The sequence below is a fragment of the Saccostrea echinata genome, unplaced genomic scaffold (assembly GCF_033153115.1).
Source record: "Saccostrea echinata isolate AGI-Se365-2 ecotype Australia unplaced genomic scaffold, CSIRO_AGI_Sech_v1 ptg000042l, whole genome shotgun sequence".
NCBI lineage: Eukaryota > Metazoa > Mollusca > Bivalvia > Ostreida > Ostreidae > Saccostrea > Saccostrea echinata.
This window is the reverse complement of record NW_026889791.1, coordinates 7,065,918-7,083,990: the sequence shown is the minus strand read 5'-3', so window position 1 is coordinate 7,083,990 and position 18,073 is coordinate 7,065,918. Positions and strand designations below refer to the sequence as shown.

General features: G+C 34.2%; 1 protein-coding gene across 1 annotated transcript in view; it reads left to right on the top strand.

Moving 5' to 3' along the window:
- Positions 1–18,073, top strand: part of LOC133200994 (laminin subunit gamma-3-like) — a 159,231-nt gene that overhangs the window by 114,436 nt on the left and 26,722 nt on the right. The window contains exons 6-7 of the mRNA XM_061336800.1: positions 9,482–9,596; positions 17,726–17,814. Coding sequence (XP_061192784.1) covers positions 9,482–9,596; positions 17,726–17,814 — 204 coding nt within the window. The remainder of the gene's footprint in view (positions 1–9,481; positions 9,597–17,725; positions 17,815–18,073) is intronic.

Genomic DNA, 18,073 nt, shown 5'->3' with positions numbered 1-18,073 from the left:
TTTCGATACAGTCTCTGAAACGTTCTACTTTCCCACTTGAACGGTGAGCGAACGCTGAACGAACGCAGAGCGAACGGTGAGTGAACGATGTGTGAACGCTGAACGGGACTTGGTGAACGGTTGGTGAACGGTGAGCAAACGCAGAACGCGAACGGAGTGCAAACGCGAGCGCAAAGTGAACGGTGAACGAACGGTGAACGCAAGATGAACGATTTATTTGGAATGTCTCTGATCTTTTCCTTGCATTGAAACTATTCTTTTGTATTCTAAGGTCAGGTGCCAAAAAATAAATAAATAATAATTAAATAAATGAATGAATGAATGAATAAATAAATTAAAAAATGTTCGAAAATTGTCTTAAGAAAATTGATACGTGTACATTAAGTAAAACTATAAAGAATGAGTGCACTTTAGAGTGTCATTTGGAGCCTTTTCGGCCACCCATTTTAAGCCTTAAATTAGACTATATTGCTAAATTAATCTATGATTATTGTGCATACATATGCTTTGATATTTATACTTCGAATTTTTTATTAAACATATTGCTATAATTCCACACAACGTCATTGAAAAGAACATGTATAAGCCTTATATTTCGGAAATTTGAACTGGACCACTTTCGAATTTAAGGTACCCGCAAATGGGCGGAGATATTTAAATCGCATGGAAGTGGAATGTAAACATTTGCACATTATTTCCAGATTGATTCCACAGTATGAACTTAAATGGGGGAGAGAAAGATTGTGTAGTTTCATGATTCACACAAATAATAAATGATTCGTGGCCATACATATTGATCATTTTCATGATTCGTAACCATATGTTTGATGCCTAGCACCGAATTAGATCAATCTTAAGTTTTCGTATATGATAAAAAATGCCCCCTCTTTTTTCTTTAGCTTTATCATTTTTCGTTTTATATGCTGAATGCTTTTCAATTCAAAGAATGAATGTATGTTTTAAGAAAGATTCACATGTACATGACTTCGATGTCACACTACATTTAATCGTAATTCACTGTACATATAGTACGTAGAGTAATACAAACGTGTAGTGAAACAAATTATACATGTATGTAGTACTCACGGTGATACATATTTTATTATATGCATGTATAGATAAATAACATTCGGAAATGAAATATAAAATTTTAACTTAAAATTTTAGCCGCTAGGTTAACATGAAAACTCCAAGAAATACAAACTATCTGTACATAATTTAAATTAAAATTTTATTGATGGAACAAGTATATTTCAGATTAAAAACATGGTCAATGAAAATTCTACAACGTTACTATATTGATAATCACTCGCTTATTTCTTCAATATCTCTTTCATTTCGGCAATCCAAATATTGTCAGGTATGATACTAGTGTTTAAGGACGTGTCTGTAACCTGCAGACCATAATACAGAGGCGACATGAGCTAACACAGCTACATACTAATCGTGCACTTGATTTGCACTGGCAGTACCAGAATTTCCTTCAAAATACCAAACGAAAAACACAATTTAGTGAAAGAAGACAAGGTAAACTTTAAGACCCTAATAAAATTTTCGCAAAATTCTTCATTATTTTGAAGCTGTTCAGGCCGGTACAAACGGTGAGATTTGTAGTTACTGTATAATACAAGTATTATATTTGTATTATAATACTTTCCTGTACACAGTTTATATGTTTTATTAGATTAATAGACTTAGGGATTTCTACGTGTTTCCCTCGCAATATTTCTCTCTCTCTCTCTCTCAATAATGGAAAACGACATTCTGTTAGCAGTATATGTTATCGTATTAAGCATTACAATAAAACTGAAAAAAAAAATTCATCGTAATGGAAACAGCGGCGGAACACTCGTATATGTACTTGGTGCACACAATGCATCGCTAGATGAGGTGCAAAGAGAAGACCCCAGTAGATTAAAAACTTCTTTAGAATAGATAACGCTGCATTTGAGCAACTTTTACAATTACATGTAGTTACTCCTTTTGATCTTCTTCCCATAAAACAACGAGTTTTTTCGATATTTTTACTGCTAAAGTCCACCATTATTTACCACGTGCTTTTTTTTTTTTTTGGTTATGATAAAAATAGGATGACCACAATGTGAGTACTTTTGATTGGTTTAAAAATGAAAAGTAAGTTAAGACTTGTATTAAGAAATAGAGCATTGCCCTATTCTTAATACAGTTTTATAAGATTCGAAAAATCTTAGGATTCACCGTATTAAAAGTCTATACATAGTCAGATTTTGTACATAAATACACATCCGTGTGTACAGCCCTGAAGTCTATTGATAGACACAATGAAAGCAAATCGAACAGTGGAATGTCACGTGAGTAAAGTGATTATAATATCAAACAGGTCAAAATAGGTTGACACTCGGTGACCTGTTAATTTAGTAGCTAACACGAGCGTAGTTTGGAGAATTTTTTTGAAAATTACATATGAGCCGCAAATTTTCCAACATTTCCCTTTGGGTATGTTTAAGTTTAAATCAAAATACACAGTCTGTGCAAATGAGAAGAATGGACAAGTTGCGGCTCGATGTAAACAATGTCGTTGAAAACTGGTATGCATATGAATAACAATTGAAATGTGACAAAACTGCTAGACCCCTGTCGCAAAAACCACTGTCGTTCGGCATTATTTAATATTTTTATGTGATATAATATATCAAACCCTGCTCTTAAGATATTGTTTAATAATTCTGATTCAAAAAATTTATAAATTTCGGAAATTTATTATTGGCAAAGCACCGGGATCCAACTCTCATAGCTTAAGTGCACTGATCCTTTAAGTTTCTTACGTGAATGGTGTTTAAATTCAAGTATTTAATCACACGAACGATTTTCATCGCTGTAAAACATTGTAATTGTTACTGAACGCTGTAGTATAAAAGATAAAATTATTTAAGTTGTAAAATAAATATGCTTAGTCTTATTTGATATAGAAAACCATTGCAAATAAGAGAAAACTTTTGACTGATAGAATAAATTACAACGGTTATAACATCCATACATATATTTCCGTGCCAAGGCGATTCCGTGTAAAATAATGAAAAAAAAAATTACAAAACTTCGTGGACGTATTGCATCAATACACTAGTATTTTAAATTTTGAATGCAATAGTATATTTATGTGTATTTTCTATTTTTATGGTGATTTATTGAGCAGATTTCTACATGTACATGTATCTGTAGACATTTCCCTGTGATCATACTCTGTCAAGATAATACAGAGGCATATTCATATTTTCTTATAAATTAAATCTTCAGAACTTGATGTTTAAGTAAAATGCTGTGATAGTTTTGGTTAAACAGAGAAATGAGAGAGAGAGAGAGATAGAGAAATATAGATATTCCGTTTTAGCCCCCCACCCCCTTTTTCAGGCTTTACCAAATATGAACCTATATCGAACGAAAATTCTTAATTTTTTTCTATATATATATCATGATCAGGCAGTGAAAAAACTTTTTTTTTATCAACAAATCCAATTGTTTGACAGTCATAATCGATTTTTATTTTCCTGCTTCAAGTTCACACGAAGTCCACGTGCTTGTCCTGTCAATCAAAATCATTCGACACTGTGCAGGTGTGAAAGTCTCGTCACAACGAAGGCGAAGTGCTAGTATTTCCAACAAGTTTTAACATTTTTTGATCATTTCTAGATTTGATTCCAACATTTCTAAAATTAATAAATAAATAAGTTAAATACATTGGGTGTTAATTAGTACTTGCATTTGAAACATACTCCCTGCCAGTTTGACATACCACTGCCGACACGTGTATATTTTGAACAACTACTGTTTAATAACATTTTAAGATGCATGTATGTTTTCAGACTGACTTTCTTGTGCTACAAAATACATTAACTTCTTTTCAAATGTTTATTAAAATATACGGGAAATACTGAATAAGTAACCGATTTGGGAAAGGGGGGGGGGGAGGGGGGGTCTTAATTATATCGAATGGCAAACATATAAGGTTACTGTGAAGGAAGAAGTTTTTTTCTATAACAATAAAGTTTATATACATTAAAAGTAGAAAAAAAATCTGTAGTGTATTACATTTTATATAAATATTTTTTAACCATACTATCAATTTAATTTGCCCCAAAGATGTTTAATTACCTGGATATCCGAAGTACTATGTATAATTCTCAGAACTAGTTCTATCATTTATTTCTTTAGTAATTGAAGAGAAAAAAAAATGTTAGAAATAATTATTTCCGTAATTTTGCTGCAGTTTGTAAATTGATTGTCTTGGGTAATTACATCTCCATGAAGGATTTGTCGTCTTTAACATAACAACAAAATGTTGCAGTACTTGAAGTATCTGTAGATTGCCTGTATTTAAATTAATTTTTCAGTATCGTTCTACATATGTACATAGGTACTGTACATACTTTAACAACATTTTCCAGAGTAAAGTAATAAAAACCTAGGAGCTAAATTTGAATAATAAAAAATAATAAGTTAGAATATTGTGGATAATTTGGATGAAATAATGATTCTTTAAACACGATATGTTTATTATTAAATTAAAAATCGTGTAAATCCTAAATACTAACAAAACGATAAGTCCTTTAACTTCGGTGTTCCGAATGACACTGAAGACTGAACGATAAGTGAACGCTGGGTGAACGCAAAGTGAACAAACGGAGAGCGAACGCTGAACGCAAGATGAACGCTGAACGCGAGCGCACAGTGAATGCTGAACGCAAAACTGTGAACGGAGAGCGAACAGTGAACGCACGCTGAACGAACGGTGAACGCACGCTGAATGAACGGTGAGCGAACGGAAAAATGGGAAAGTAGAACGTTTCAGGGACTGTATAACTTGGCACATAAGTAGACTACACTAAGGTACATAATTCTATTTATCGATTTTTGATTTCGATGAACAGTGTTGCTATGGTTACTAAAAATAGAAATTTCTGTGAAAAACTTTCAAAATGCTGACTTCTCCTACAGTTTTGGTCTGATTTCAGTCGTACTTAGCACACAAGCAGACAACAATAAGATACATAATTCTGTGTATTGATTTTTGATTTCGATGAATGATGTTGCCATGGTTACTTAAAATAGAAATTTCCTTGAAAAACGTTCAAAATGTTACTATCCCTACAGTTTTGATCTGATTTCAGTATAACTTGGCACATAATTAGATTACACTAAGATACGTAATTATACTCCCGCTCCAAAGGAGAGGGGGGTATTATAATACTGTTTTACCCTTGTGTGTCTGTCTATCTGTCCGTCTGTCCGTCTGTCTGTCCATAACAAATTTTTCTTCACAGTTTTCTCAGCAACTACTCATAGTAAATGCTTGAAATTTTAGCACACATTTTGTTGAGGCATGCCATGTGGTGGGATTCATTTTTGTACGAATCTGATGTCAACTTCCTTTTTATCCATGCATCTGTCCATACCATACATAACAGATTTTGGTTGCAGTTTTCTCAGCAATTAATGATTGCAGATGCTGGAAATTTTATCCCATTCTTTGTTTAGGCATGCCATATGGTGGGATTCATTTTTGTATGAATCAGATGTCAACTTCCTGTTTATCCGTGCATCTGTCCGTATCATACATAACAAATTTTGGTCGCAGTTTTCTCAGCAACTACTGACTGCAGATGCTTGAAATTTTAGCACATTTTTTGTTTAGGCATGCCAAATCGTGGGATTCATTTTTGTACGAATCTGATGTCAACTTCCTGTTTATCCGTGCGTCTTTCTGTACAATACAGAACAAATTTTGGTCGCAGTTTTCTCAGCAACTACTAATTGCAGATGCTTGAAGTTTTAGCACACTCTTTGTTTAGGCCTGCAATATGGTGGGATTCATTTTTGTACGAATCTGATGTCAACTTCTTGTTCATCCTAGTGTCTGTCCATAACTGAACTTATGTACATTCACTTCAAAGCGGGGGTATTGCTAGTGAGCATTGGCTCTTGTTGTCTTTATTTTATTTTATTTATTTATTTTTTTTTTTTTTTTGATTTTGTTGAATGATGTTGCCATGGTTACTGAAATCAAAATTTCTGTAAGATTCTTTTAAAAGGCTACTCCACTTACAGTTTTGAGGATTGCAAAAAATCTTGCCACAAAAAGAGACTAAACCAAGGATCATTATTTTATTTATTGCTGTTGCAAAGTTTCAAGTTCAAGTGCTACTTTTTTCTTCAAAGTTCAAACCAGTAGAGCTACAGTCTCAGCAGAGACTTCTGGTTTAAAACTTTTTTGGCTATTACCATGGCAATTAAGACACAAAGCAACGAAATTTTATTTGATATATGTTTCTGTCATCAGATTGTAATAATAGGCAAAGTTTCATCAATATCGGTGACCATGCATGGCAAAGAAGTGTAAGTGGTTACAGAGAATCGCTATTAAATACTAAGAGAATACATCAGGATTGGTATTTCAAATCGATCGTGTAGGCTGACAATTGCAGTACAGACAGACTGAAATCTCATTTATAGGACTGTTGGAAACACCTTTAGCTCATGATACTGTACTGACTTTAATCTCTTTTGAAGGATTGTTGGAAACACATATTAATACAGTGAAAAAAGTTATTTCAAACACAGTCAAACCTCGTTATCTTGAACTCAGTGGGACCGAGATAAAACTTCGAGATATCAGAGGGTTCGAGATATCCAGGGTACAATACTTAAAGAATAAGGGGTGGGGACTTCCAAATCACTTCGAAAATCTACGGTATTCCAGATATCAGTGTTCAATTACTCAAGTTCAATTGTAATTTCAATTTAATTATTCAATTGAGGGTTAGGGAAACATTTTTTCTTTGTTTGTTAGATTCTATTGCATTTTATACTATCCATGGATTTTTAGGTCACCTGAGTCACTCAGGTGACCTATTGCTATCTGTTTTCGTCCGTCGTCGTCCGTCGTGCGTCGTGTGTTAACATTTGAACATTTTCAGCTTCTTCTCTGAAACCGCTGAACCAATTTCAGCCAATTTTTGCATATGGCATCTATGTGTGAAGGGGAACAAAATTTGTGAATTTCATGGTCCCTGCCCCCCTGGGGCCTGAGGGGTGGGGCTAAGACCATCAAAATTAATGCAATCTTTAAAAATCTTCTTCTTTACTCCTGGACATCAAGCAGTCAAACTGATGACATGATTGTAATAAGCATTGAGCCCTCTACCAAAATTGTGAAATTCATGGCCCCAGGGTCAGGGGTTCTGGTGCTAGGGCGGGGCTATATAGATCATATAGTGAAAGTGCATTATTTCTTTGAAAATCTTCTTCTCTACTCCTGGGTATTATTTAAACAAATTGAATACATAGTTATGATAAGCAAGGGTGACTCTACCAAAATTGTGAAATTCATGGCCCCAGGGTCAGGGGTTCTGGTGCTAGGGTGGGGCTATATAGATCGTATAGTGAAAGTGCATTATTTCTTTGAAAATATTCTTCTCTACTCCTTGGTATTATTTAAACAAATTAGATACAGAGTTATGATAAGCAAGGGTGACTCTACCAAAATTGTGAAATTCATGGCCCCAGGCTCAGGGGTTCTGGAGTTGGGGGGGGGGGGGGTATAGAGATCATATAGTGAAAGTGCATTATTTCTTTAAAAATCTTCTTCTCTACTCCTTGGTATTATTGAAACAAATTAAATACATAGTTATGATAAGCAAGAATGACTCTACCAAAATTGTGAAATTCATGACCCCAGGGTAAGGGTTTCTGGTGCTGGGGGGGGGGGGGAGGGGGGCTATATAGATCATATAGTGAAAGTGCATTATTTCTTTGAAAATCTTTTTCTCTACTCCTGGGTATTATTTAAACAAATTAAATACATAGATATGATAAGCAAGAGCGACTCTACCAAAATTGTGAATTTCATGGCCCCTGGGTCAGGGGTTCTGATGTTAGGGTGGGGCTCTATTTATTATATAGTGAAAATGCATTAATGCTTTAAAAATCTTCTTCTCTGCTTCTGGGTATTATTTAAACAAACTAAGTACATTGTTATGATAAGCAAGGACACCTCTTCCAAAATTTTGAAATTCATGGCCCCAGGGACAGGGGTTCTGGTGCTAGGGTGGGGCTATGTAGCTCCTACAGTGAAGGTGAATTATTTCTTTGAAAATCTTCTTCTCTGCCCCTGGGTACTATTTAAACAAACTAAGTACATTGTTATTAAGCAAGGATGCCTCTTCTAAAATTGTGAATTTCATGGCCCCAGGGTCAAGGGTTCTGGTCGAGGGGGGGAGGGGGGGGCTCCATTGATTATATAGTGAAAAATCAAAATTTCTTTGAAAATATTCTTTTCTGCTTCTGGTTAAAAAGCAAAGAAGCTAAGTATATAGTTATGATGAGCAAGAGTGCTTCTTCCAGAGTAGTGAATTGCATGACCCCTGGGTCAGATGTGCTGGTATAAGGGTGGGGCTGTTGATAATGTAGTGAAAATGCATTAATTCTATTAAATCATCCTGTCTGCTCCTTAATGTTAAGCAGTTAAACAAAGTGATTACTTATGATGAGCAAACTTGAAACTTCTGGTCCCAGAGTGAGAGGCTCTGGAATTTCTCGGTGGTGAAGGGGGGGGGGGGGGCTCTATTGATAATATAGTGAATCTGTAGTGAAAATGCATTATTTATTTAAAAATCTTCCCTGCACTTGGGCATATCAGAGGCAAAAAGTGTAAAAGTTGTAATAAGGAAGGGTATTTTTACCAGATTTTTGAACATCTGGACCATTTGGTCAAGTGTTCTGGTCCTAGCCAGGGCTCAATTAATTTGCATTCTACTGAGAGGAGTTATTCCCCTTTGCCATTTACTTTTGATAATTAATCACTGTAAATAATGTACTTGAAAAATTAATAGAATAAGAGAATTATGCAGGAATTTTTATTGTATAATACAAAAAGTATTTTCATAGTTTTAATGATCATGTGGACTTGTAGGTAATAGATAAATAAAAATGAGACAAAAATAACTTGTCTTATTAAATGTTCATCAAAGACCAAGAAAGGCCAATGTAAGAGATTACAACTGTCAACAAGGAATTAAAATAGTACAAAAGCACTGATAGTTTGTTAATATACTGTATGGTGATAGTGATAAATGGGGAACAGATTAGAACCTAATTTATGAACTGTTAATGAATAGTAGACTAATTATTTTGTTGATCCTGATCACCCTATTTTTCTTGCTTTTGGGCAACAAAGCTTCACCTTTCATTTCATTTTAATACTCTATGGATCCTCTAAATTGTTGTATTGTACTCAGGTGACCGTTAAGGCCCTTGGGCCTCTTGTTTTTTCTTTGCAGGCAAATGCATGAACTTTCATGCTAAAGTAAATGAAAAAAACTGACCAATCTTAGATTTATTTACATCTTTAATGAAGCTACAAAGCAGACAACACATGCGTTCCTTTGAACACCCTAGTTTATTTCAATTTATGAAGCAGAAGACATGAAGTAAAAAATTTTATTTGTAGGAAGTTTCTCGGCAGCCAATGGCTCAAGTCAATGTACCCTATGTTCTAAAGGGTTTTATCAGAGTAAATTTAACAAGACCAATTGTGACCCATGTGCTGTTGGATCCTACTGCAGGTATGTTTGAATAGCTTAATTGAACTGTATTTACTCCAACATGCATCTGTGCCTGCTTATGTGTCCATTCTTGCGATTTTTAATCTGAAAATATTAAAATGCCCCCTCCCTAATACCTCACTGATTACTAACTTTTCATATAGCACATCCAATGTGTATTTTTTTGTTCAATCAATATGTTTAAAATTTGTTTAAAATTGTCCTTTTATTTTCAATTTATTGTTTACCTGTGTTCTCAATTTCTTGTATCCCAATCTCAAACTGCCATTTGTTGAATATCTTAAATGATTGCTTCTATTCCCAAGGTAAAATATTTAAGGTAAAGATCCAGTTGTTTTTTATTAGTTTACCCGAGCCAAAGGCTCAAGGGCTCAAGTAAGCTTTTTAAATTTAAGTTTGTCCATCCATCTGTCTGTGTGAACATTAACTTTTCACACTTTTATCATGAAATAGGGGACCAATTTTAACGAAGCAGTTCTCCACTGGCAAGTGGTGGTGTCTCAATATGAGTGAAAAATTCTTGAAAGGAAGTTAAACAAACAAAAAATCAACAAGACTTTAATTAAATCAACCTTAAGCTTGGGTGAGGGGATTTAAGTTTGTTCAAATGAGAGAAAATTGGGACATAGCAAAGAGGATAGGGTGCATAGTTGCCAACTCAACCGATATTGCTGGTTACACCAATTTTTCGACCCATAATCTGATTGTTTTATATGACACAGCAGGTCATGCTTTTCATCCAATTTTCACCAAACAACCAAAGTTTGAAGTCATGAAATAGCTTCAGATATGTTGATATGTTGTAGATTGTTAACAGGTCAGCAGGAACAGCACCAATGAAAAAATACAATCTTAGAATGAAGGCATTTAACATTTAACAGACAAGGGCAATCCCCTGCTCTGATATAATGTACAATGTATTTCTCAATTTTAAAGTTCATAAAAAGTTATATTATTCAAAAATTGTGTTGTCGGTATCATCTTTTACACACAAAAATTCTGCTTAGCCACAAAATATTTTTTTCCTGCGAAATCTTCTGTTCACCAGGCAATACCCTTTTCCCCTTGCCTACCATGGGGATAAATTAAAGTCTTTAAAAATCCTTAAAAGACCAAACACGTCTTTGTCATCTACTTGTTAACCTATACATCTTCACAATGCCAAGGTTTTATGAAATTGATCCTATTCATAAACATTGTGAAGAGGAATGTTATGATAAAATCTGGACTTTGTGAAGATGTTAGAATATTTCTGAAACTGCTGAGACAAAAAAAAATAAGATTTTACACTATGTTTTTAACTCACTTGAGCAAAAAGCTCAAATGAGCTTTTCTGATCACCCGTTGTCCATCGTCTGCCCGTCTGTCCATCCGTCCGTCTGTAAACTTTTCACATTTTCATCTTCCCAAGAAAAACTGGACCAATTTTAACCAAACTTGGTACAAAGTATCCTTGGGTGAAGGGAGTTACAGTTGTTAAAATAAAGGGCTAAATCCTCTTACAAGGGCAGATAATCAAGAAAAGACAAAAATAGGGTGGGTCATTAAAAAATCTTCTTCTCAAGAACCACTTGGCCAAAAAAGCTGAAACTTACGTGGAACCATCCTGGGATAGTGTAGATTCTAAATTGTTAAAATCATGACCCCCGGGGGAAAGGGCTGGGCCACAATAGGGAATCCAAGTTTTACATTGAAATATATAGGAAAAATCTTCTTATCAAGAACCTCTGGGTCAGAAAAGTTGAAACTAATGTGGAAGCATCCTGGGGTAGTGTAGATTCTAAATTGTTCAAATCATGACCCCCGGGGGTAGGATGGGGCCACAATAGGGAATCTAAGTTTTACATTGAAATATATTGGAAAAATCTTGAAAAATCTTCTTCTCAAGAACCACTGTACCAGAAAAGCTGAAACTTATGTGGAAGCATCCTGGGGTAGTAAAGATTCTAAATTGTTCAAATCATGACCTCCGGGGGTAGGGCGGGGCCACAATAGAGAATCCAAGTTTTACATTTAAATATATAAGGAAAATCTTTAAAAATCTTCTTCTCAAGAACCACTGGGCCAGAAAAGCTGAAACTTATGTGGAAGCATCCTGGGGTAGTGTATATTCTAAATTTTTCGATCATGACCCCTGGATGTAGGGCAGGGCCACAATAGGATTACAAGGGGGACATCTGGTTAAGAACAGCATGGCCAAAGTTACTCAGGTGAGCGATGTGGCCCATGGGCCTCTTGTTAGCTCACATGAGCCGAAAGCTTAAGTGAGCTTTTCTGATCACATTTTGTCCAGTGTCTGTAAACTTTTCACATTTTTGTTTCTACTCAAGAACCACTGGGCCAATTTCAACCAAACTTGCCACAAAGTATCAAAGTAAAAGGGATTCAAGCTTGTTCAAATGAAGGGCCATGCCTTTTTCATGGGGAATTAATTACAAATTAGTGAAAAATTAATGGCAACTTTTAAAAATCTTCTCAAGAAGCACTGGGCCAGAAACTTATTTGTAGAAACATCCTCTGGTAGTGTAGATTCAATTTTATCCAAATCATGACCCCCAGGGATAGGGTGGGGCCACACTGGGCGATCAAAGTTTTACATAGGAATACATAGGAAAAATCATTTCTCAAGAACAGCAAAGCCATGTTTGATCACATTTATATAGACAGAATCATTCTCTCATAGCATAGATTTAAGTTTGTTCAAATCATGACCCCAGGGGTAGGGTGGGGCCACAATGCGCAATTAAAATTTTACATAGTAATACACAGGAAAAATCTTTAAAAATCTTCTTCTCAAGAACAAGAAACCCATGATTGGTCATATCTACATGTACGAGGGGTTATGAAAAAGTTGATGGACTGATGTGATAGAATTAATACGAAGTAGTCTGTGCTTACAAAATTTATAAGAAACATAAAGCAACAAATTAGTTTAAGAAATTATGAAAATTTTAGCTTGATATGTTGATAATTTGCCAAAGTATTCTGAAATAAAAAAGGCATTATATGATCATCCGGCGCTGTTGCCATTTAGTTTCATGATGTCCGACAATATCATTGTTTCTCAATGTCCGCTCTCTCTACCTCATACACTTAACTTGATGAGATTACCTGGAGTAAAGTAAGGACTTAAGCCCGTCTTGTTTATATGACTATATAATGTCATGAACAGCTGCTTTCAATGCATTTAAAACATGATTGTGACGTAAACCTTTTGTTTGTGTTGTCCATTATATAGCTTACTGTTGAGCTAACTCCTCAAACAATCCATTAAGTTACCTGTAAGTGTCCATTCTTTTTTGAAAACTGTCCATTCTTTTAAGAATGGACAGTTTTTTTTCAAAAAGAATGGACAGTTAAAACAAACAGAATGGAGAGTTACAGGTAAACTTTGTAATGTGTTCAAAAGGGAAACAAAAACAAATACATCAAATACTTTTTAATTTACATGTAAATAAAAAAAGAACGCAGAGATCAAAGTTAATCCAGAACACAATGTCTGCACAGCATCCACTCGATTTTACTCTTTTAAATCCACGAGTAATGTACATTATTTCAATACTCAAAACTTAATTTTCACAAAACTTGAATTCAAATGATACAATTTCACATTTGATTAAAGTTTCGTAAAAATCATTCCCTGGAGGAGAATTCATTTTCAGATAGAAGTACGTCTAATATTAAATCCTCCACCCAGAAAACTGTTTGCACCATGAACACTACACTGCTGCACAATTTGCATCTCTTCATTACTCTGCTGCAGTTAATATATCCTTAGAAATAGATTTCAAATAAAGCAATTTCCAAGTTTGATTCGAATTTGATCATCTGTATCTGTCATTGAAGTTCATTTTTGGGTCAAAATTTGGGAAGTATTTATTTTACTCTTACTTTTCTGTTTCCAGATCCAAATATCACTAATTCTGCGCATATTTTGGTTTATTAGATTTTGATTCTGTCATATATTCTCTCCATCACAGGAAAACATGTATGCCTTTACAACGCAAACTGTAAACTGATTCTGACGCATCGCATACTTGTATAAATACTAGCATCCCACAAAATCCATGCGCCTGTAACTTTCCATTCTTAAGACAAAGACCTTTCATTATTTACATCTGGAAACACAATGGCTATTCAACAAATTGCTCTGCATCCCTAGCTTACCTGTGATTGTCCATTCTGTAAACAATGAACTTGTCATTGTATGGGTGCTGTCATTTTATACATTTTTATTTAATTTTCAGAACAAAGGAAATCATGTTTTAAGTAGGAGAAAGGCCTCAAACTGTCCATTCTGTGAGAGAAAGAACTAATCTCGGGCGTACGGCTCCCGATTAGTTCTTTCTCTCACAGAATGGACAGTTTGAGGCCTTTCTCCATTACTTAAAATATTGTAAATGGATCTATACATACGGAAAGATCCTCACTTGATTATGCCAGAATACTTGGCTTGTTGGAGTTCAATTCCTACCACACATGATCAACGTCACTTTTTGACGTGACTGACTTTTGACACCCTGACTCCAAATCAACAACTTACTGTGCAACTTTCATCTCTCTGAATCTTTTTGGGCATTAAAAACAAGTACTCTGGTTTCTGTAGCCTGTTTAAACATTTCCTAGGTCTATACCAGTTTTTTCAGGTTCAGAACTTTATAGAATGCTGGAAAAAGAAACCCCACCCCCTTTTTGACTTCATTTTCAAGCCCTTACTTTTTTGGACTCTCCATTTGAAAGTTACGATAAAATTTCATAGAACTTACAGAATGGGGTAAATATTGCAAATTTTACGAAAGAATTGTGTCATACCACATGCCTGAAATAACAGGATTTTTTTAATGACAAATGCTCATATCAAGAGTTTTTCTCAGTAGAAAAAACGTCATATTTGAGGTTGCGCTGACTGGACATACGATTGCTTACAAAAACATTGACAATTTATTTAAAAATACTACTAGATATGATTTATGGTTTATTCTTTAAATAGAATAGATGATGCTTACCAAATGTTTTCAAATTCGTTGAGGTACCTAAAGCGGTTTAATTTTATGGCGCTAGTCCATGAACTTTTTGATAACCCCTCATATATGGCAGCATCCCCAGGTAGTGTAGATTTAAGTTTTTTTCAAATCATGACCCCTAGGGTAGGGTACGGACACAATGGGTGATCAAAATTTTACAAAAGAACACAATATATTTAGGAAAAATCTTTTAAAAGCCTCTTCTCAAGAACAGCAAAGCCATAATTAGTCATAAATACAACAAAAAAAATCTTCAGCTAAATTGACCCTCTTTGATACACAGGGTACCCTTTCAATACGTTCTATTTCCATTAGTGAACTCTTCAAAAATTAGAGGCGCGTTTGGTCATCTGACTGGGACAGCATGGTGTTGCGGATAATACGAAACACACCAATCTCAATCCAATTTAAATGTTAAATGTATTTGTCATTCTAATTAAAGAATAGAAGAACTAAAAGACATATGTAACAGAGCGAGAACCCTAAATTTATCATCCATTAATAAAAAATACGATATTTCCAAGGCATGTGTATTGTACTTAGATGTACCATACAATAAATAGATACATACGATCAACAATAGATATAAATTGATATTTGTCATTCCTACTCTTGATGTATATAAAGTCCACAACAATAAAATATTTCATTTGCATTTTCTTAGGATTTGTTCATCGACATTCAACATATTGTTTACATGTTTACGTTACGTTTGTCCCAGAAATCCCGCGAGATTTGTACATTTTCCGACTTTTTCACAAAAGAGCGCACTAAGAAGTATAACTCTTCCATAGTGGAAATAGAACGTATTGGGAATTTTAAATTGAAAAAGTTGCAAAATTTGGAATCAATTATCTAATAGTTTATGTTTTTCTGTAGAATAAAGAGTTAAATTGAAGGCTCATTTCTTTTTCACCTCTTTATGAATCGCGATCACTATAATCTAAAAATTTGAAGTTTTTCAAAATAAAAAGCAGTAAAAAGTTCAATTTGCTTGTCATTTGGGAATTTCTACCAAAATTTTTTGCGAAAAAACCAATTTCTATTGGGACAGGGTCCTTTAATACCCGTCATGGATGCAAGGGTTAATTATTAAGCTCTGGTTCAAGTAAAAATGTTTATTTCTTTCCATAATAAATCACCAATATCTTAACTGTGTATTCTTGATACAATATATGATTTTAAAACATTTTCAAGGAAAACTATATAAAAATCAAAGGCATTTCTTGAATATCAATAGATAATCAGGGTCACACTTTTTTCAATTTCTGGTTGTGGCCTTTTGTAACCAAGGGTCATAATCATTATATTATGAAACAATAATGTAAAATCTTAAAATAAAATGTAGCCATAATACCTTTTGTTCCGTGGTTACTTTCAAAAATCAAAAACAAATAATATATCAGGAATAATAGTAGAATTAGTGTTATTAAGTAACCATTGTACCCACTGTAACCAGGGTACATTAATAATCCTTAAGAAATTTTCTACTTTCATTTTTCAATGATTTTGTACTGTAACCTTTTTACAAAAGTATAAATAGGGAATGTCCACTGGTTACAAAAGTATCACATAAAAATGCAGTACCAATTTCTTGCCGTGTATGCTCAGTATAATGCATTGTTCAGTACAGGCAATTGAACAGGAATTCATTATATGTGTGCACATGGAAGATACATAAAAATTATCAGTGTGTCTTCTTTGCAAAAAAGAAAAAAAGAAAGAAAACAATATATGAAAATGAGATATATTAAGAATTAGCATTATGTTTGAAGTATATAGAGACTATTGATGTTGCTGCTATACTATTGACGATCATCAGCGATTGTCGCTGAATCAATATTATAAAGTAAATTACCATACACATATTCAAATTTCTAGAAAGAGAGAGAAAAGGAGAGAGCTGATTGATAGTCCTGCCTCCTTTTAATATTGATTAGGTAATCTATAAACCACTCCTGGAGTCCTTGTAGATGTCAAATTCCCAGACAGTGACACTAGTGTATCATATTTCTTCCATTTTGATTCATGATAACAATTGAGGCATTGCTTTTGTACAAATGTTATACCATACAGGGCTCTAATTCATTATTGGTGACCAATATAGTTGCCATGGCACTTAAAATTTTTGATTGGTGCATAAAATTTCTCCATAAGTTGCCAGATTGGAGACCATTTTAAATTGACTTGGTGATTGTCAAATTCCAGAAGTATGAACACATATTCAACAATGATTTTTTTTATCTGGAGACAAAAAGAAAGAAAGTGGTAAAAATCATTTTCTGCGGGAGCAATGAACATGTATTGTTTTTTTCTTTGCCATCTTGTTTGTTTTTTTTTTCAGTCAGCTAGTGCACATACTAATGAAATATTGCATTAGATCCAAGTTTCTTAAGAAGAAATGATCAATGTAAAACTTTTCAAATTTTAGAGTTTTACATACATGCTTAATTTAAAACCATTTGGAATTTAACTGGCTTATATTTCATATTGATTTTTTCTTAATGAAAAAAAAAATTATGTCAGTGCTTTGATTGTACATGGAAAGTTAAAGGATGGGGAAGGGTCAATCAAATATAAAATATTTATTTTTCTTTTAAAAGTATCTCCTACATTTAACTATTCCAACCGGGGTGCACAAATATTTTCTTGTTCCCCAACTTCCGAAATGTGAAGGGGCACTAGATACCCCCTTTTGGGTCTTTATATTGACTTACATCAGCTTTTAAAGTCGCTTAAAAAATTTGCCTGGTGATTAAAAATTTGCATTGGCAACTAGATTTTTTTTATCAGGAGCCAGCTGGCACCTAAATTTTAGGGGTCACTTATATCGAGGCCTGCCTTATATAATCATGTAAGTGTTGATTACTATTGCTTGTAGAAAAAATATTTTAGATTCACTTAATTCATTTACAGCTTGGTAGAGAAATTGCAAAAAGACCCAAAATAGGGCAGTAAGTCCACTCAATCTTTGACTAAAGTGTAACAAATAGAAAGACAGACAAACTGGACAACGGTTTACCCTAACTTTCTTTTGAGGTGCAGATAAACAAAATTTACTTAAAATGTTGTAGAAAATTATATGGCTGTCTTGTCATTTTTCAGTGATACCGGTTGTGAAGAATGTGGACCATGTCCAAGAGGTCAAGAAACCAGAGAACAAAATAGCACATTATGTCATGAATGTCTTATAGGTAGGTTTTTAATAAAGTAAATACACCAGTTAAATTATGTTCTTGACTCTGTCTGATTAGTTCATTCACAGTAATATTTTCCCATTGAAGCCATTTTTGGCATGATAATTTGTAAAATTAATATTTGCTTTTGTCAGTTTGAAACCTGCATCATTCAAGAGACCAGGCTCCGGGGCCATACAGTACAGGCCACAAGTTTTCCCCGAAAAACACGGGGCCCCGTTGACCGCAAGTCCACGATTTTGCCTGGACCTTGATC